Source organism: Microcaecilia unicolor, chromosome 3, assembly GCF_901765095.1.
Source record: "Microcaecilia unicolor chromosome 3, aMicUni1.1, whole genome shotgun sequence".
Taxonomy (NCBI): Eukaryota; Metazoa; Chordata; class Amphibia; order Gymnophiona; family Siphonopidae; genus Microcaecilia; species Microcaecilia unicolor.
This window is the reverse complement of record NC_044033.1, coordinates 178,580,927-178,601,871: the sequence shown is the minus strand read 5'-3', so window position 1 is coordinate 178,601,871 and position 20,945 is coordinate 178,580,927. Positions and strand designations below refer to the sequence as shown.

General features: G+C 44.6%; 1 protein-coding gene across 1 annotated transcript in view; it reads left to right on the top strand.

Moving 5' to 3' along the window:
* Positions 1-7,908: 7,908 nt before the first annotated feature.
* NXPH4 (neurexophilin 4) overlaps positions 7,909-20,945 on the top strand; it is a 243,936-nt gene continuing 230,899 nt past the window's right edge. Inside the window, exon 1 of the mRNA XM_030196645.1 lies at positions 7,909-8,125. Within this exon, the coding sequence (XP_030052505.1) occupies positions 8,072-8,125 (54 nt within the window). The 5' untranslated portion in view covers positions 7,909-8,071. The remainder of the gene's footprint in view (positions 8,126-20,945) is intronic.

Sequence of the window (20,945 nt, the reverse complement as noted above, 5' to 3'; positions counted from 1 at the left end):
ATCTAAATTTAAATAATTATATTAACGATTAGATGTATGAATAGTTATTTAGTTTAATTTTTCCCAAGTATGTTTTGGTAGAATATTTATATTTGAGGACTTGGGTAGTCTATATGTTTTTTTCTTCCGGTTGAGTAGTAGGCCTATAAAACAGGACAGCATTTAGGTGAAAGAGCAAGTTTGTGTGGTTGATTCTGACTGAGGTGATTTCAAGTTGGGGGGTTATGGATTCGGCTATTGTTGTTTCGGTGAGGTTGGATCTGTGGATTAGAGCTATGCCTCCTCCTCTTTTTTCTTTCCTTGTCCAATGAGTGATTTTGTAACCTGGAGGGCATAGATCTAGGATTATGGGGTCCTTAAGATTGTGAATCTAGGTTTTGTTAATGAATAGAAGGTCGAGATTATCTGTCATAATCCAGTCTGTTATTGTTACTGTTTTGTTGACTACTGATCTGGCGTTATGTATCCCACTTGAATTGTTTCATAAAACTGTTCCAAAAATACTGGGGAAGGTAGCCAGAGACCGGCGCCGAAGAAGACTTCAGCTTGCGGGGGTTGGGGACCCCCACCAGCAAAGGTACCTGGTGGCGGCGGCGGGAGGGGGTAGGCAGTGGCAGGGGGGGTTGAAAGTGGTAGTGGGGGGGGGGGTCGGCGGCTGGGGGAGGCAAGCTAAAATGTGCCCCCTACCTCAGGCTCTGGACCCCCCTCCCACTGAGGTCTGGCTACGACCCTGACTTGAACCAGCCACCTCTGAATGTCAAGTTGGGTGCTCTAACCATTAGGCCACTCCTCCACTATGCTCCTGAAGCATGTTGGAGTGCTGAAACGTTAGGTGTTTTTAATGTGCTTATTGACTGGACATGATATATGATTGTACTATTGTGATGTGTCCTATGCGCCAGGGGCGTAGCCAGACTTTGGCGGGAGAGGGTCCAGAGCCCGAGGAGAGGGGGGCACATTTTAGCCCCCCCCCCGGCGCTGCCGACCGCCACACCATTTTTGACCCCCCCCGGCCCCAACCCTTTCGCCCCCCCCCTTCCTGCCGCCGCCAACCCTCCCCCGCTGCCATTGTGTACCTTTGCTGGCGGGAGTCCCCAACCCCCACCAGCCGAAGTCCTCTTCTCCAGTGCGGCCGTGTTGCTGATCTGCAAGGCTTCTGTTTCTGTGAGTCTGACATCCTGCAAAGGTACCCGGTGGCGGGGGAGGGTTGGCGGTGGGGGGGGGGGGGGGGCAGAGCCAAAGCTACGGGATCTCATGCCCCCACGTAGCTGCTATGCGCAATGTTGGATGCAGATCAATGTGCTCCTTTTGACCAGCAGCTGCTATGCCTGGAATCTGGCACTCACACAATGTAAAAGGATTAGTAACACTCACCCAGTCTTTCTCAAACACTGTATCCAGGTTCCCTTCTGGGCTTAAGTTCCTTTATACCTTTCTCCAGGGAGAGCCCTTGTAGAGAGGTGAAAACATCCCAGTTCTCCTTAGGTCTATAGGGTGTTATCCTCAGGGATAGCTTGTTTCAAAAAGGTTCCCAATTACTTACACCAAACAAAAAAGAAAGGCCAGGCTTCAGGGCTGGTCTTAGCAAGTGCGGGGCCCTGTGCAGACCAATTTGGTGGGGCCCCATCCTAGCCCCTCCCCACCCTACCCCCGCCCCCACCCTAGCTCCACCCAATTGATAAGATTATTCCATTTTTAGAAAAATTTTTATTTATGAAATTTCAAATAAAGACAAATGAAGCTAAACTTGTACAACTTGTACAAAAAAACTGATTGAAATAATAAGCACAATGCTATCATGAACCTCCCCTCCCCAGAAATTCAGTTCAAGTCCACTACAATTAGTAGTTCCAATTCTCATAACAAAGGAGAATAAAGGAAAAATACTAAGAAAAGATCCAGTACTTTCAAATTCCCCTATTTTTTAATTTAAAAAGGTTCCTTGGAAATGGATTTTATATGTGCTCTTTTTCTCTCCTAAGCTGAACATGCTTAGAGAAATGCCCCTCTTTCTTGAGGCTACAATGCTATTTGCTTTGGAAACTCAAATTCTCCTAAATACACATGATCTGGCCAGCTTAGCAAGATAAGTACCTTTAGATGGACAATTTTTAGTCTGCCCACTTGGAATTCTTTAGGTTTTCAATAACGTTGGGCAAATTAACAGTAAAGTCTGACACTACTAGTCCTCTCCACTTGCCCCTGTCCCCACCCCTCACATACACGCACCACTTTAGCTAACCTCTTGATCTTTTCCTGTCACTGCCCTTCATAAAACACTGAATTTTGACTTAATCACTGATGGGAGAATAATAGACTACTGCAATAGTATTTACCTTTAAAATGGCACAAAAGGGGTTTGAAACTTCCTTCTTTCTTATAAGAAAAGCTATCATCATACCTGGCTTACCTTTGAATGGCAGTGGCACAAACTTGCTCCAGCTTGAGCTCCACTTGACTGTCTTTATTTATTTTTAAGTCGCACTCACTCGCACACTGGCTCACCTCCGACCAGGCTCCAGGCAGCTTTCCTGCTCAGTGACTCCCGCCCGCCAAACAGGAAATACCTCATCAGAAGGCGGGACATTGAGCGGGAAGTGAAATGCTGAGGTGAGCCATCGCTGTAACTCTCTGTCGGGAGCCGGGGCTGGCGCTGCAACTGTTTGTCGGCGCCGTTGGTGCAACTGTCGGGGTCCAGGGAGGCTGCTGACAGCGGGCTCAGCGGGGGGTGGGCACCATGCCACAACATGGCGGGAGCGGAGAGGCAGCGGCTGAGCGGGATCATGATGCGGTTGTCTGAGCGGGGGTCGGTCGGAGTGAGGCAGAGTTGAGGCGCGCCGTGCGGGGCCCCCCTAAGCGCGGGGCCCTATGCGGCCGCCTCTGTCACCTCTGCCTAAGACCAGCCCTGCCAGGCTTTCTAGCCTGTCTGCAACCACTCTCATATCTCCTGGAATCCATTCCTCCTTCCAGGGATATATCCTCCCACAGGTAGGTAATAACAAAGCAAAACCAGTTCTGGTTAAGACCAAATAATTCCTCATACAGCCAGTCTCAATGCCACAGCTGAACGACAGAAAAATAGCAAGGCATTTCAGTACCTTCTGGTGCTTGCAGGTCTTTTGTTTATTTTTTTTTTTAATTTCTCTTTATTGGTGTCAACAACATCAATGATAAACAGGTACAACCTTCAACATGAGAGGCTCCAACTTCCCCTTGCTTAAAAAATAAGCTTGCAGGTCTTTTGGCCAGGAGCTCCACACTCTGGTTTCTCAAAGGGAGGAGGGAGGAGTGGCCTATTCCTGGCAACCTGGGTTCAATTCCCATCGCAGCTCCCTGTGACCCTGGGCAAGCCACCCAACCCTCCATTGCCCCAGGTACAAAACTTAGATTGTGAGCCCTCTCCAGATAGAGAAAGTACCTGCATATAATGTGAACAGCACTGCATACAGCTAGTAGCACTATAGAAATGATTAGTAGTAGTAGTCAACAGGGACTGTTAGCTCCTGTCATCTTTCTTTTATAGGGCTACTTCTCCTCCTGCTTCTACCCCCCCCCCCCTCTGATTGACCAGAATTGTGTTCCCTCCCAGTTCTCCCTGCTGAGGCTCTAACACTCCAGCTTCTTTAGTCAGCTTAGAACCTGCCCCACCCAGCTCCCCCTGCTGAGGTTTTAATTCAGTGGTTCCCACCTTCCTCCTACACTTTCTTCTTTCTCTCTTCTGGGGATTAAATTCTACGGTTAAGGGTTCCTCACCTCTAGGTTTCCCAGATTTCCGTGATGGGATAAACACCCCATCACAACTATATATTGTGCCAGGCTGTAATTCAAAGATCTGTGTGATAGCAACTCAGCTTCACTTAAAAATCCCTGAGGGGGCAGCACTGAACTCTAGAATCGACCATAGCTGAAATATCACTCCAAAGCATGGCTTTGGTGAGAATGGATCTTTGAATCTCAGGAGCTGCTACCATATAGAATACTGGCCATCATGCTGAAATGAACCCTGGCAGCCTCCCTCTGATTATTAGCCAAGGCTAATGGGTATATTTTCTTTTAATCTCTGAACATGTGCACAGTGTCAACAGGTGGAGTATATTATATTAACTGTTTAATGGTACTGGTACTGTGGAATCCCACTGGCACTTTAAATTGCCCAGTTAAGTTTGTACCACAGTTAAATTTTATACCATTCATTTAGAAAATGGATGGTATATATATATATATATATATATATATATATATATATATATATATATATATATATATATATATAATGGTTGCATGTGTGTGGATGTGTCAAGTGACGCTTAGATGGCGACTCTGGCTGTGAAGAATTAAGGCTGGTGCTGAGCAGGTTTGTAGGGTCTGTGTCCCATATATGGCAATCCGGTTTAGGATGGGCTGGAAAGGGCTCTGATGGCAACTTCAGTAGCTGGAATGTGAGGACAAGGCCGGGCAGACTTTTACAGTCTGTGTCCTGCAAATGACGACAGATTCAGATAGGCTGGAATGGGATTCGACAAAATCTAAGGACAGGGTTGGGTTGACTTCTTTGGTCTATGTCCCAGAAATGCCAAAGAAAGGCAATGATCAAGTATTTTATATCACATTCATTGTTGGTATAATCATGAATTGGTAATGAGTGTGACTGTTGGATGGACTGGACGGACTGTTCAGGTCTTTAATTGCCATCAATTACTACATTACTATTTAAAGTTCCAATGTGGTAGCAACTATATTGGATTATAATCAAAACAGCAGTAAGAGTTATCAAGCCAAAACATTTTCAATAAGTTAAATCCATCTTTGCTTTTTCTGAGCAATGTATTTGTGGCATACTTTTCTCTGTGCAGATTGCAGAATATCAACTGGTTATTGTTTGCAAAGTGAAGTGTCTTAGATTTGTAGGAGCAAGAGAGACACAATAAAGACAGCAGATAGTAAGTCTCTCACTCTGAGCTCCACAGGATGCCTACTGCAGAATAGAAAAGTAAAATATAGTAACATAGTAAATGACGGCAGATAAAGACCTGTACGGTCCATGTAGTCTGCCCAACAAGATAAACTCATTATACATTTTATGTGATAGTTTATATGTATACGGGGCAGGTTCAGAAGTAGATCATGTGGATATTATTTTGGAACAAATCCGCCCCCTTTTTTTTCTTCAGTCAGGGCCTGAGAGCAGGCAGCTAAATTTAATGGTAGCCAGAATCCATCCCATATAATTACTAACAAAAACAACCAAAAACACTATTTTCAGATGTGAAAGCAATAACTCATAGGTATCATATTCTAGGCTTTATTTTCTCAGTTTTAGGGCTTGACATGCAAGAACAACACAATTTGATCACTACACGCCAGGGAAGGGAAGTCTAGGTTGGATGTAAAGACTCATGTGGGGAAACCTCTCCTTCCACATATACCGTTCTTTTTATTTGACAAGTGACTTCAGTCCAACTAGCATGGGGGGGAGGGAGTATCCTCTGTCTTTCAATTCTTTCAAGAGTAGGGCCAGAGGCTGTGAGTTTCTGGAACAAATCCTACCCTAACTCATTTCTGATCCTTGCTGGATTAACATTTGGATCTGAGACTCCCCACCATTCCCCCCCCCCCAACCCATGCCATGAACTTAAAAACTGACATACAGTAAAATGCATGAGACTAATTGGTAACAAATTAGGCCGCAGCTTCTTTATTACCAAATAACAATTTAGGCATAAACAGTCCTTAATTACAATCTTCACCCAAGCTACAACACAAAATATTATTAATATCTGGTATTTCCATCACCGTACTGCTCCGCCATCAAACCCTCCTGTCCACTGGCTCTTTGAGCCTTAATTAAGCACTCACCAAATGAGCATAATGGCCGTAGCTCGGGTGTCCGCCCGCTGTGACACACCAGCCACCACAACCATCCTATTTCATCTCCCGCACTCACACAGAAATAGGGAGGGAGGGTGGGTAAACCAACCTAGGAGGAGCAGGATGAAAGACCCTGTGACTTGGAGGCAGTGGCAGTGTTGCCAGGTAGTCATAGAAAAACAAGCAGGTTTTCTTTATAAAAACAAGTCCAAAACAAGTGATATCCGTTCAAAAACAAACTCCAAAATAAACCCATTTTTTTTTCATACTGTGAAGTTTAATCATATGCTAAAGCACTCACCTGGCTGCTTCCCTTCCAACTACCGGGCATTGGAGGAACTGGGGGGAACCAGCGCTTACCCTGACCCTCTTACCCCACCACCACCACCACGCGAAACACAAAGCATGTGCTCCAGCATCTTGGAACTCAGCCAGTCATCTAGTTGAGAGAAGTCATTCTGCACTGTTAGTGCCTGGGGTCCCAGCCATTCATGAGACGCCAGAGTTGTGGCTCAGGCTGTTGGCAGCGTATGTGAGTCATTCTGCTCACATATGCTGCCAGCGGCAACAAGCCCAAAAACAAGCTACCAGCGAATTCAGAAATAAACCCTAGTATTGTAAAAAAAAAAAAAAAAAAAGCCCACACTTACAGGAAAAAAGTGAGGTTGGCATTGGCAACAACCCTTCCTTTGCCTCTGCCCCCCTTTGGGATCCCACTAACCCTGTTCGAGGTCACAGGTGGTAAAACAATTTTAAATTGCCCACCAATCACTAATGGCTAAACCCCCAATCCTACCCCCTCCCTTTGCCACCACCCCTCCCAACAACTCTGTCCCCTACCTTCTCACTTTCCACCATCCTGCTTGCCTTCTGAGTACCCCACTCCCCCCTAACCCGGGGCTACTGGTGCAGCCTGCCCAGCCCAAAGTTAAACATGTCCTGCGAGACAAGCTTTGGACTTCAACTCTCCTCCTACCTGCTCTCAAGAATCTGCTGTTCATTGTTTTTGTAATATAGTACTTAATCTTTCGTGGTTTTCAAATGCAAATTCAATTTGAACATTAAACACAGATGAAGAGCTGCATTTCCACGTAAATGGGATTTCAAGTCCCTTTTAATCTTGTGCAACGTGCTCTCCATTCTCTCACCTTATGCTCCTGATCCCAGTTCACTGTTTCCCCTGACGTTTACACAGTAATAACTGCATCAAAAGGTGGTAGCCTGCCTGGTGCACAAAAATGACCACCTAACATATTAACCAATTTATTCAGGCACGAGTTGTGAGGATCACAGTCTCATCGTAACTGCAGTGTGTATGTTTGCATTGCAAGCGTGCAAAGAACCATATGCACATGAGATTTCGTCCAAGCGTGGACATCCCTGACTGCCGTCAGCTTCAAGAAGAAGTTGACTGGATCGGTCAGTAGATGACTTTTCTCTCTCGTGCACACACACAAAAACTGCTTTTCAGGTCAGTGTAACCTTATGTTCACGACGTCTCCTCTTTCCAATCCAAGCAAGTCGACTACAGCAGCCCCCCCTGGGAAGGGCATAGCATGCCCGCTACTCCAACGCACCGATGCGATCCCATAAACCGATGCCCCCCCCCCCCCCCCCAACACCACCAGAACCGAAGCGATCCTGACTCAATCGAATTGGTGGGCGGGGCACTGGGGAGTGGGCGCTCAAGTCGCCCTGCATGCACAAACGCCGCCCCTAGATTTTCCTCCCTGGGATGCTGAGGGAGGGAGTGGAGGGGGCGGGGCGCACGAGACATCCTGGCCTCTGCGGTTTAGGATTGGAGGGCTAGGCGAGCCCCCGCCCCTCCCGGAGAAGGGCGATTTGCCAATGGAACGTGAAACAGGCTGCCCGAGACTTTCTGCCTCGCGCTTGCTGATCACACTTGCACAGCTCCCTAAGCGAGTGGGAGATTCAACTTTTTCTTCTTTCTTGCCCTCGCTTCCTTTCCTCCTTAAAGTCATTTGTCTCTTCTACGGATCCATGCTCCGATCCCCGCTGAAGTCCTCCCTTGCTGCTGGACTTACTTTCTCCTTGCTTTTCTTTTTTGATCTTCCTCTTTTTATTTTACCGTCCGTGGGCTCGAGCGGTTCCATGCACAAGAAAGGAGGACGTTGATTTTTTTTTTCTTTTGCTTCAATTGACTCCCTGATTCCCATTGGGTTTCGGGATTTGTCTCTGGAGGATGCGGCGGTTCTGCTGGATGTCTCTAATCATCAGCCAGTGGGTTCTACACAAGGTAAGAGGGTGAACGAGGGGGCCCAAGGCATAACCGGAACGTGCAAACCCTGAGGCCAGAATGATTCCAAATGTGATGTATTGTCATAAGGACAAAATGAGACAGAAACTGAAAAAACGAATTTGCAAAACGAGGGTTAGACTTACAACGTTGTCAGAAATGAGTGACTTGGCTTCTTGCGTGGGGGTTACCCCTGTGGGGTGCACTTCGGTCCTCCAGAGACAAAACATAACAAAAGGGAAGTGACCCATCCACGGGAGGGTATTCTGCAGATTTAGAAGGAAACATGCACTGTGGTTATATGCTTTATCATCATTATCTGTGGCGAGTCTCCAATCTTGTCGTTAGCAGAATAACTTTTTTTTAATGGTACAATGCTGAGAATATGCAGATTGACTAGAATAAAGCATGCAGGAATGTCCGGGCTCACGGGCTGATACGTATAAATATGGGAAAAGTTAACATAAAAGTGTACTTAGGCAAGAAATGTTGTTAGTCTGAAAAGTATGTAAACAGCATTTTCGTAATGAAAACCAAAACGCAATTCAATGGTAGCAGTGCCCTTCGCCTAGTAGTTGGAACCAGGTAAGGTACGAGTGCAGGTGGTTTCTTTGAGGATAATAAAGTCTTGCCGAGCAGAGAGACTTGTCAGATCAGCCTCATTCACATAATCCACCACTATTACGGAGGAGCTGGTAATTGCAGTGGTTGGACTGACCTTCAAAGCTGTTGCATTATCTTTTTTGATTTTAAAGTTTGCCTTTTAAAATAAGAGGAAACCTTTGGTAGGCGGAGGGGAGGGTTGAGATGGTTTTACGTAGATGGCTTAGCGCTGCTGGAAATAAGGCAAAGTTAGTTCTTTGATAGGCTGGGGAGAGAAGCTGAGGAATTTCATAGAGAAAACCTGTAAAGTCTAGAGGATGGGGAAAGGAGTAACGACGGATCTTTCTAGAGTATATCCGCACGCCCCATATCCTCTTTTTTTATTTGGTTATTGGAAAGAGCCTTGATTGACCCAAGTATTTATCGTTACTCCCCTTTGCCTTTTGGAACCTGCAGATTAAATAAGGTTTTATTTGAAACGATCACATCCTGAAAATGATAAGAAGGGACTTTGGTAACAGTTCGGTGGTGGCTCAGGAGGCTAAAGGGCGTGTAGGTGGGGGAAGGCTAGCCCATGACTGATAGGTTGGTCGCCCGTGTGAGTGGGGAAGGAGGGGAAGATGCAGCAGGTTGATGGATGTGAAACCTTGGGATAGAAGGACCCCAGGTCTTCTGTCTGATAAGGTACCGTTATACACATTGATTTCTAGTATTATCCTGATGATTTTTGGTGCTGTTTACCGGCTCAGTAAAAAACAAACCACAGGGCAGACTTCTTGCTTTAAAAAAGAAAAAGGAAACGCTGTATTTTTTTTTTTTTTTAAATTAGCGTGGAGAACTTACCTAGATGCCGGTGCCTGTGGATCTAGGGCTCTGCAGTGCGATAATCACCAGATTGTTTCTTGTTGCTCTACCTACTTGTAGGTGATCATTTTAAAAGCAATCATTTTGAAAAATGATCAGGGTGAGGGTTAAGAGCAACAAGTGCACCTTCCACAGTAGAATGCGCATCTTGAAATATTCCCTAGAGTTAATTTTTTTCGTGACAGGGGATCCCTAGTTCTGTTATTTATTTATGGGGGGTGGGGGGGGGGGTCAGCAGAGAATATTTCAGGCAAAATGTTTTAGAGAGCTGGGTCTGGGAGGCTGAAGAAATTATGGCCAGCAGGCTAGCTGTGATTACTCCTTTTATCTCACGCCTGCCTGACCAAACCTGAGGTGGACAGTAGTATTATTCTGGAAGGCTCTTTCATTATAACACAGTGCATAAACAAGGTTTCTGCACTGTGGGCTTCAGTCTTGACAACTCTAATCAGATCTTACAGGTGAAAATCAATCTGTGGTGGAAAAAGATTCTTTTTTTTCTGTGCAGGTAGCATATTTATTTTAAATTTACATAAGATGTGTGTGTGTTAATAATTCTTGTCTGAGCTCCCATTTGGCTTGCTGACACTAGCTGCACTGAAACAGAACCTTTTCTTGAAAGCACTGGATTGTCTTCTGTGTCTGAATATGGTTAAGGGTCTGTGGTTTCGACACTCTGATCAGAAGCGCATATATAAAATGTACTATACATGAATTAGACAAAAAGACTGAGAATAAATTGAATATTATATCTGAGATTTCTACATCATAAGCATCCACAAAACAAGATCATCCTTTCAGGGTGAAGGTTCATGTTGGACTTCTCAGACTATGGTTTTCCTCAGATAATGCCCAAGAATTTTCAGAATATACTGTAAAATATCTCAGGTCGGAAGTATCACTTGCTTTTCCCAGTGTTTTCTTTTTTTTTTTTTTTTTGTATTAAAACCCCACTCGGTTGTATATGCCAGATTGTTCCATCAATAAAAAAGTTGAAACATAAAACCCCAAATCCCATAATTTGATCTTTCAATTGTGAAGCACTGGGACTGACTGGATTCTAAGAGTACATAGGAAATGATGATACCCACTCTATATATGGTGCCACCAGGTCAGCGGCCTGAGACTTGGCTCCCAACAGTGGTCATTCATGATATCTTGTCAAGATTGTAATATTTAGACACACAATGTGTTCCCCAAATGTTTCGGCAGATTCATTTAATGGAGAGGATCACATCTAATCCGTTCAAGCTACAATCACACCTGGAGCTGAAATGACGGATGCTGCACCATAGTAACCCTACACCAGCAAAGGCATTTGAGATGAAATTCGGAGAGTAATATGTTTTTGCAGTTGAACTGCAATGGCATTAAATGGTGCGGATCAGCACTGTTGTTTTAATTGTCTGCTGAATTTCCTGGGAATTCATAGAACTCTTGGTTTAATGTTGAAAAATGAGAATAAATCAGTAGGGGGAAAATAAATCTAATTTTATGGGAAATATCAGCTAACCCGGGCCCTTGTGCTTGGCAGATTGCAAAAGAGATACATAAAACTTGTGGTCATTAATTTAGGCCTGTTTATGGGAGGAGAGAAAGTGCTGGCCACTGGTTGATCAGAAATTTGCTGAAAAATAAATTGAAATCATGCATATAAAGGAAAACAAACTCGAAACCTGGTGGGAAAAACTGATGAGATTAAATTATTATTGGCTAAAAATGCAATAAATAGGTGCTAATTTTCTCAGTGTTCAGTGTCCCCTTCCTCAGAGGTTAACAAAAAAAAAAGATGATCACCTATTAGTCCAATTAAAAAGTTAATACATTTCTTGATTAGCTTTTGGGATTAATGCCCTTCCTCAGGTCCATACAGGCTCCCCATGAATTCTTGTCCTCACTCTCTCTGATCCCACTGCTTCCAGTCCTGGCTCTGCCTTCCTGCTTCTTGTTTCTGGAAAGTGCCAGTAAATAAATATGTCTCTACCTCCAGTTCAAATCAGTAAATTGCTGGTTTTGCATGTCCCTACCATACTGTTAACATGATAGATAAATAGATGGGAACCAGCTTGGTGGATAAAGGATAGGGAAGGATGGTGTGAAGAGACCTTTTTAAATTATTGCTTTGTGATTTTTGAATTTTTTTTTAAGACAGTTCCCCTGTTTGGTTTATTTATTTATTTAAAAGTGTTTATCATCCATTGATCCAAAAAGGAGCCCTTAGTGAAATATGGCATATCGTCAAAACAACACATATGACAAACATTACAGTCAATCATAGTAATACAGATATAAAATCAAATGTACAACAGATACCCCATGTAACTAAAACAATGAGCGGAAATGCGGGACATTGAACACCTTCATTCCTCCTGGATATGCCTGTATACTGAAAGCCAGGGCACAGCATGAGGGGTATGAAAAATAATGTTAAATGCCAGTTTGGCGCTCTGGATTTCCTGAGATAAGCTCTGGAAATAGCAATTTTGGTAAAATACAGCCAGAACCATCTCATTTTGGTTCTGTTATTTCAGAAGAATTGAGAAAAATGTAGGATGCCTTGAGAGAAGAGGGAAAGATCTCATTGGCAGGAATCATTAGGACTTAGTGAGTTGTAAACTCTGACTTGCAGTACCTGTCAGGGTGGTGGAACAGCTTCATCACAGAGGTAGCAGGGGCCACAGAAATGGTATTGGAGCTCAAGAGAGCCCGAGAAGGGCACAGAGGATCCCCAGCTGCAGGGAAACCAGGATAAAGCTGGCATTCAAGTAGGTATGGAAATGGAAAAGGAAAGTAGGGATCAACTGACTTCTGGTGACTTTATGGAGGTTTATTGTACCTTTATGATGTGGGCATGGGTTTGTGCAGCATATTTACCATGTGGTACATGGCATTTGTGGTAAGAGAATGGTGGCCAAAGAATGTTGCCGTGGTCAGGGTGGGTTTGGTGAGGAAACAGATGCTCTGATTGACATATTTTTCATTACTGCCATGCCTAAGGCATAGAAGGTTAATGCTGCTCCTTCGTTTCTGGCTTGGAACACATGGGCCAGAGTGGAGCCTTCCCCCATTTATGTCAGATAAATGTCGTTATTAATCAGTCCCTGCCTCTTGTCATTAGCTTTACTGATATATAATAGAGTCATTACAAAATGCAAATTTTGCTTTGGTTTCGTGACTACCAAGTACTGCCGGGCCATTCTGAGAAGGCTTTTCTAGTTGCCTTTCATTTTTTTCTAAGACAGTGAGGTCGCCACCCCTCCTCTCAATGTTGCATGTGTTTTTTCATCAAGAGAATTGGGCTACTATTCCCCGTGCATCTGCTTAGAGCATCGGAAATCCACTTATAAAGAAGACTGGAATGTCCTGGCCACCCTTATCCCTCCCTGCCCGTGGGTTCTGTTGCACTTGTTATAAGAAGCTGCGTTTACCATAGACCAATTTTGGAGCAAATCACTGACAGTCAGGAGTGTTCTCTGCCTTTACCAGAAACAGGGTGTGTGCGACACTATGCAGTTACATATAAAAGACCATAAGCTCCACGGGTCAGGGAACGTCAACTTAATACAGATAGATGGGCAGACAGACCAGACATATGAGTGTTTAGAGCAGTGGTTCACAACCTTTCTTTTGTTGTAACACACCTGACAATGTTCATGTATGTGACACACGGAACATTTAACATTCACAGCTGAACAAAGCACGCCTAAATATTTCATTGTTTAATTATAAGGTTAGAATGAATTTGTCTATCCTATATCAAAAAGCTGTATGCAACATATCAATCCCATATTTCTCACTTATCATACACAAAACAAATATACAGTACAGGCTCGATTATCCAGTCTGCACTAATCTGACCATCCGACATGTCTGACAGACCCCCAGTGATGTCATTGCATTTGTTTCTATTAAAATTTTTTGTTTTAGAACAATTTTTGAAAATTGGGAATTCCTGTGCTTTTGTTTATGCATTGTTTAAGGGGTTTATGCAGTGTTTTTCGTATTGTACAACTTTTTACTTATCTGACAATGGGTTGGTCCTGTTTACGTCGGATAATCGAGACTGTACTGTATATTCAAATTCTGGTGTCACCTCATTAAACAGCAACAAGAAAAAAATCCCTTCACTTCCAGATACGCTGAAGCAACCGAAAAACCTGCAAATATGCTACTCAGGAACAGCAGACCTGCAACATGTTCAGTTGGGAAGAAGGCAGCAGTTATTATTATTATTATTACAGTTTTTGTATTCCAGCTGTACCTCTTATTATTGGGGGTAGCAGAAATAGAGACCGGTTACAGGGATTTCAAGAACCTGATTCTCAAGATTGCTGGACTTCCCAGCTTGCGGGCACGGATGGTTGTAAAGGGCAACACAGGCTCGCTGTCTACACCAAATTTTTTGTGACACACCTCCTATGTCTTTGGGAGACACCAGTGTATCCTGACACACTAGGTGAGAACCACTGGTGTAGAGAGACGCAGGCATAATATTTAAAGTCTGAAAGATAGGTTAATAGGTGTGGTTTAATTGAAGATAGGAACCATTTTATCTGATACATAGTAACATAAGTAACATAGTAGATGACGGCAGAAAAAGACCTTCACGGTCCATCCAGTCTGCCCAACAAGATAAACTCATATGTGCTACTTTTTGTGTATACCTGACCTTGATTTGCATCTGCCATTTTCATGGAGTGTCTCGCACTATTTTTAAGCTTGTTTGCTACAAGCTCTGGACCAACGATGCCGACCCACGTTACCCATCTGTGAGAAGTACAGGCCTGCTTGTCCTGGGAGAAAAACTATTCCTTAAACTTCTTTGCCAAGTGAGCACAGTAGTTCAAAAATAAGCTCTCTCCTTCTCTTGAGCTGTTCTCACAGCTCCAGAACAGCTAAACAGCAAAAATGGCTTTATAATGTCAGAGTAACTGTGTGCCCTCCTCCCTTCTAGCATCCAGAAAATGTTTGTGTTGTGTTGGTTTTGGGAATGTTCATGGTTTTTTTTTTTGGGGGGGGGGATGGGAGGAGGTTTCTTTTGTTGTGCGATGTGGTTAAGACTGCTTGCACGTTTGGAAAGAGGGCACGCTGTTCACAAGGGGTTGGATTCTTATAAAGTTGTGCGTCCAGATTTCCAACTACTGTGCAAATTAGGACATGGAAGTTATAAAATATTTGCCTTTTTACATGCTTAACTTGGGGGCAATTTTACTAAGCCATGCTAAAAAGTGGCCGGCGTTGTTGTTAGCATATGGGTTTCCCGCACACTGATTCCACTTATAGCTTGGTGGTAAAATGGCCACATTTGTATATTTTTCTTTAATAGCCATGCACTAATTTCACAATTAGTGTATGGCCATTACCACAGGAACCCTTATCACCGCTTATTTTGTAGGAGCTAAGGGCTCCTGCGCTAATCAGGCAGCACACAGCATGTGCCTATATTACCTGATTAGCACAGGGCAAGTCTACTCTCCACCCTTAGTCACGCTTCCCACGCTGAAAAATAGAAAATATTTTTCATAAATACATAAGTATTGCCACACTGGGTCAGACCAAAGGTCCATCAAGCCCAGCATCCTGTTTCCAACAGTGGCTAATCCAGGTCGAAAGTACCTGGCAAGATCCCAAAACTGTACAATACTTCTAGAAATAAGCAGTGGATTTTCCCCAAGTCCATTTTAATAATGGCCTATGGACTTTTCCTTTAGGAAGCCAGCCAAACCTTTTTTAAACCCTGCTAAGCTAACTGCTTTTACTACATTCTCTGGCAACGAATTCCAGAGTTTAATTACATGTTGAGTGAAGAAATATTTTCTCTGATTCATTTTAAATTTACTATTTTGTAGCTTCATTGCATGCCCTTTAGTCCTAGTATTTTTGGTAAGAGTAAACAAGCGATTCACGTCTACCCGTTCCACTTCATTCATTATTTTATAGACCTCTATCATATCTCCCCTCAGTCGTCTTTTCTCCAAGCTGAAGAGCCCTAGCCACTTCAGCCTTTCCTCATAGGGAAGTCATCCCATCTCCTTTATCATTTTCGTCGCCCTTCTCTGCACTTTTTCTAAGTCCACTATATCTTATTTGAGATGCAGTGACCAGAACTGAACACAATATTCGAGGTGCAGTCGCACCATAGAGCGATACAAAGGTAGTGGGATTAGCGCACGCTGATCGGCACACTACCACAGAATGCCTCAGCGTGTCTCACGGCAATGCTTTTTGGCTTGCGGTAGGCGCGCGCTAGCGCTTACCACAACTTAGTAAAAGGGCCTCTTAATTGTTAAACTAGGCACCAGCTGGCCTTAAATGCCGATAATAACCTTTATGTGCTGTTAATTGGTTCTAATTTGTAGTTACGTGTGTATCTGCACTTCTGCGCTATTCTATAAACTTAGGACTAGATTCTATATATGGCGTCTGAAAAATCAGCACCGAAAATATTTCCACCTAGATGTATTCTGTATCATACCTAGATTTAGGTGCAGTTTATAGAATACGTCTAGACGGTTTATAGAATACACCTAGTGGACATGCCTGTGCCTAACTCTAGGTGTGTCCATTTATGCCAAGTAAAACTTGGTGTAAATACCAGCACCTAAGTTAGGCACGGAACAGGTGAATTCTATAACCGTGTGCATAGATTTTCAGAACACCCATGGTCCACATTGAAATTTTACAGAATACGCCTAGCAAGTTGTGGGCGTAAATTCTAATTAATGCCAATCAGTATCATAATTGCTTTTGTTAAGTGGCAATTATTGGCGCAATTGACCTGTTAAGTAATTGAATTGCATGTGCAAATCCAAAATATCATCGGATTTGCATGTGCAATTTTGGTTGCACTGTATAGCATCCGGGGGTTAGCATCTAAATGGTATAGCACGCAAATACAAAGAGGGTGTGAATATGGGCGGAGGAGTGGCATGTCTTGCAGTTGCTCACACAAGTTATAGAGTACCAGGGGCATAGCCAGACTTCGGCGGGAGGGGGGGTCCAGAACCCGAGGTGAGGGGGCATATTTTAGCCCCCCCCCGGCACCGCCGCCCCCCGCCATTTTAACCCCCCCACCACCATTTTTAACCCCACCCCCGCCATTTTTGACCCCACCTGCCACCACCACCACCTTTGACCCCCCTGGGGGCCAACCCATTCGACCCCCTCTTCCCATTGCCGCCAACCCTCCCCCGCCACCGCTGGCGGGGGTCCCCAACCCCCACCAGTCGAAGTCCTCTTCTTTGACGCGGCCGCGTTGCTGATCTGCAAGGGCAATGTGCAGGACGTCAGACTCACAGAAACAGAAGCCTGCCCTTGCAGATCAGCAACACGGCAGCACCGGAGAAGAGGATTTCGGCTGGCAGGGGTTGGGGACCCCCGCCAGCAAAGGTACCCAACGGTGGCGGCGGCAGCAGGAGAGGGGGTCAAAGAGGTTGGCGGTGGGGGGGGCCAGGGCCAAATCTACGGGGGCCTATGCCCCCGTGGCCCCATATAGCTACGCCCCTGTAGAGTACTATCTCACTGCCGACAGGTGTGGCCATTTACACCAGCTTTTGACACGGCTAATTTGGTGCATGCATGCCGACTTTACACTTTATTGACCTGTATAACAGACATTTCGCACAAAATTGCAGTTCTAATAGAATTGGTGCTTAGTGCCCATATTTTTCGTATCGTTTGAAATGACTGCAAGCACAACATGAGTGAAAGTCAGGAAAGTTCCAGATAACCAAGAAATGAGAAGTAAGAGCATCCAAGAGTTTATTTGCCAAGGTAAACTGACCCTACATGGACCGTGTTTCGGCTAAAAGCCTTCTTCAAGGGTCATGTAGATCACAGACCACCATTGTTGCCACACATAGGTCAGCTCCTGCCTTGGTTATTTGGAACTCTCCTCACTTTCACCCATGGCTTCCTTGCTTGATTTTTTTTGGTGTAAATTGTGAGGATCCCCCTTTTTCTTGTTTGAAATGACTGTACATCCCTAATTGCTATTGTGCACGCTTGCACCAAGAATAAGAACAGTTGAGGATTTGAAAACCTCTGTATTTTCCAATGAAAGGACTGCCCCACATGGGCTTTAAACAGGCTTATACATCCCTTCAGTCCTTCCGCTTTCACTGAGTAAAATGTGGGTGGGTGTTGTGTAATCATCGCTGCATTATAAAACAGTGAGAGCTTTAGTGGACAAAGCCAAAAATCCATCTATTTTCTTTCTCTTTCTCTCTTTTGTGTTCTCTTGCAGCCGTTTGAAAATGGCTTCTGTTTCCACTTGTTTTCTTCACTGTGAAACTCAATGCATGTGCCCACATTTCTTACTGTTTAAAAAAATGTTTTCTTGTAATTAAAAATATTTATGGTTCTGTATAGAAATAGGGAGTTAGAGGGTATATAAAGATCTCCTGCCTCCTTTGCCCTGCCCATTTCCCTTTCTGCAGTCCCTGCTATATCTCTGGCTTTATTCTCACTTCCCTGCCACTGTTGATCCCCTGTGCTTATTCCAGGCCTGTTTTGGTCAGGCCCGGATTTAATCCGAGGCAGCATAAATAACAGCCTACTAGGATGCCAGATTTTGAAGGTGCCAAATACCCCTCCCGCTTACTGCTTAAAAAGGAGCTCCTCTTCTGGTTCCCCAGTCTTTGGGATCTCTGATCCCTCCCTTTCTCTTCCTACCCTGTTTTCTGGGATTTTATATCATGTCTTGCCTGTGAGCACCAAAATCTTGCATCACACCCTGAGTTTTATCCTCACTCTTTCCCTTGGGAAGCTGTTGCTTACATGCACCACCACCACCCTGTTTCTGAAAAGATGCCGTCTCACCTGCTCTAGGGGTCCTTTTTCAAATGGCTTGCGGTAGTGCAGGCATGGGTTTTGGGTGCGCGCCGATCCAATTTTGTAGCGTTCCTGTTAAAAAAGGCCTCTTTTTTTGCCGAAAATGGATGTGCGGCAAAATGAAAATTGCCGCCCATCCATTTTGGGTCTGAGACCTTACCACCAGCCGTAGACCTAGCAGTAAAGAATCTGGGCGTTAATGACCCACGTGCGTCAAATGCCACTCAGTGCACATCCATCACGCACGCCAGAAGATAAAAAATATTTTTCAGACATGTGTAGCGGAATGTGTTCCAAAATTGAAATTACCACAAGGGCCACGCGGTAACCGGGCGGTAACTCCAATTTGGTGCGGCTTAGTAAAAGGGGCTCCTATAGTCTGTGTAGCTTTGTCCCATGACCTCTTATAAAGATAGCAGAGTACTGCCTATCACACACTAATCCTACACAGGCCCATATCTCCTGAAGTATTAGGGAGCATCGACATTCTCACCAGGGCCTGTTTTAGGCATGAACCAAGTGAGAGACTGGCTCAGGGCAGTGGTGTAGCTACAGGTGGGCCTAGGTGGGCCGGGGCCCACCCACTTAGGGCTCAGGCCCACCCAACAGTAGCACATGTTTAGCAGTAGCTAGTGGGGATCCCAAGCTCCGCCAGCTGAAAACTTCCCCCTGATGGTAACAAAAACGCTGCTCTCCATGATACTGGCACCTGCGCATGCTCAGTTTTCAGCACATGCCTGCTGCAGACTGCCAAAGTGGAGAGAAGCATTTTCCCACCAGCTGAGATATTATTTTGGTGGTAGGGGGGAGAACGCTTGGTGCCCACCCACGTCTTGCCTAGGCCCACCCAAAATCTGCTGTTTGACTACGCCCCTGGCTCAGGGCACCAAAAACCTGCCTCAACTTTTGCAGCCATGACAGCATGTTCCCAGGCTCTCATAAAAGGGCACTACAACCCAGAGCTGGTCCTGATTTTCACCCTTGAGACAAAGAACTGGAGGAGCAGCCTGTTGGTTAGCACAGTGGGCTGAGGACTAGGGAAAGCAGGTTCAGTTCCTACTGTGGCTCCTTGTGACCCTGGGCAAGTCACTGAACCCTCTTTTACTCCAGGTACAAAAACTTGGATTGTGAGCCTACTAGGAACAGAAAAAGTACCTAAATATAATATGTTATACTTCTTTATACAGAAAGGTGGTATATCAAATACATTATCCTTGCCTTTTAACTTGGGTACAGTGTGTCCTTGGCATACCACTCAACCAACTCTCTGCCATCAAGGACACTTTAAACCAAGGGTTCTCAACCCGGTCCTTGGGACACATCCAGCCAGTCAGGTTTTTAGGATATCCACGAGATAAATCTGCATATAGTAGAGGCAGTGCATGCAAATTTATCTCATACATATTCATTATACATAGCTTGAAAACCTGATTGGCTGGATGTGTTCCACGGACTGGGTTGAGAAGTCCTGCTTTATACCATTCATTTTCTGACTATAGCCATTCTGAGAATATAACTTGCACTGACAAAACAAGGATACATATTCTAATCTGCTTCATGGCGCAGTTTTGCCACTCACCCTCCCGACTGTCCCTAGTCCGCGGACACCTGTAGCAAGGGGGTGGGGGTGGGGGGGTCTACAGCTTAAAGCAGGCAGTGGTGCCACTGGGAATAATGTTATTTGTGCTTAGGATGGGGTGGGGGTTAGTATCCCTTGAAAAAGCAAGATTGTAAGACCTGCTGGTGCTCAGGAAGAATCCTCTTGGCACAAGGAAACATGCTAGCATGAATAATTAGGACATTTTGATGGTAATCAATGCTTTATCCCCATGGCTCTCACAGGTGCAACCTTATAAGCAAATTGGATTAGATCCTTTCTAGTAGCAGTTTAATGTTTTTCAATACAGAAGTGTTCAGAAAGCGAACAATGACTTTGCAGCTCTTTTTTTATGGGGACATATGGCTGTATAGAGTGTGGGAGCAGTAACAGGCCTGGAGCAGACTGGATACTTGGTGAGCTGTAATATTTTTTCATTGAACCAGTTTACAGATTAATCCAAGAAAATGTTGTCCATGAGCTTTCAAGAACTCACAGGAACCTTCTTCTGTCTGAAAGCTCGGGCATAACAACCCTTGGATAATTCTTCAGTCCACTCAGTAAACGGTACCGCAGCCTGTAAAGATAAAATTTCGAGGGGGGAGTATGTAAACACACTCTCCCCCGCTGGCCTTCAGCTAGGAGACTAAGCTGGGTTTTTGAAGAATAGTGTCATCTTAAGACAGTGAAGAATGCTTCACTTTTGCTGTACGTAATTACTCAGGGCCATTGCCAACAGCGGTCTGACACATTATTTATGTAGCAAAGCCACAGTGCAAAAAATAAAGCCTTTAACATGCTGTTGTGGAATTTATTGCCCTAGAAAGTGCAAGAGCGGGCCTGTAAAATCTAACAGTGTCTCCTCAAAGCCTTACAGATCGTGTAAGGTGCAACCTGAATGGAAATAGTACCTTTCTGCCAGCA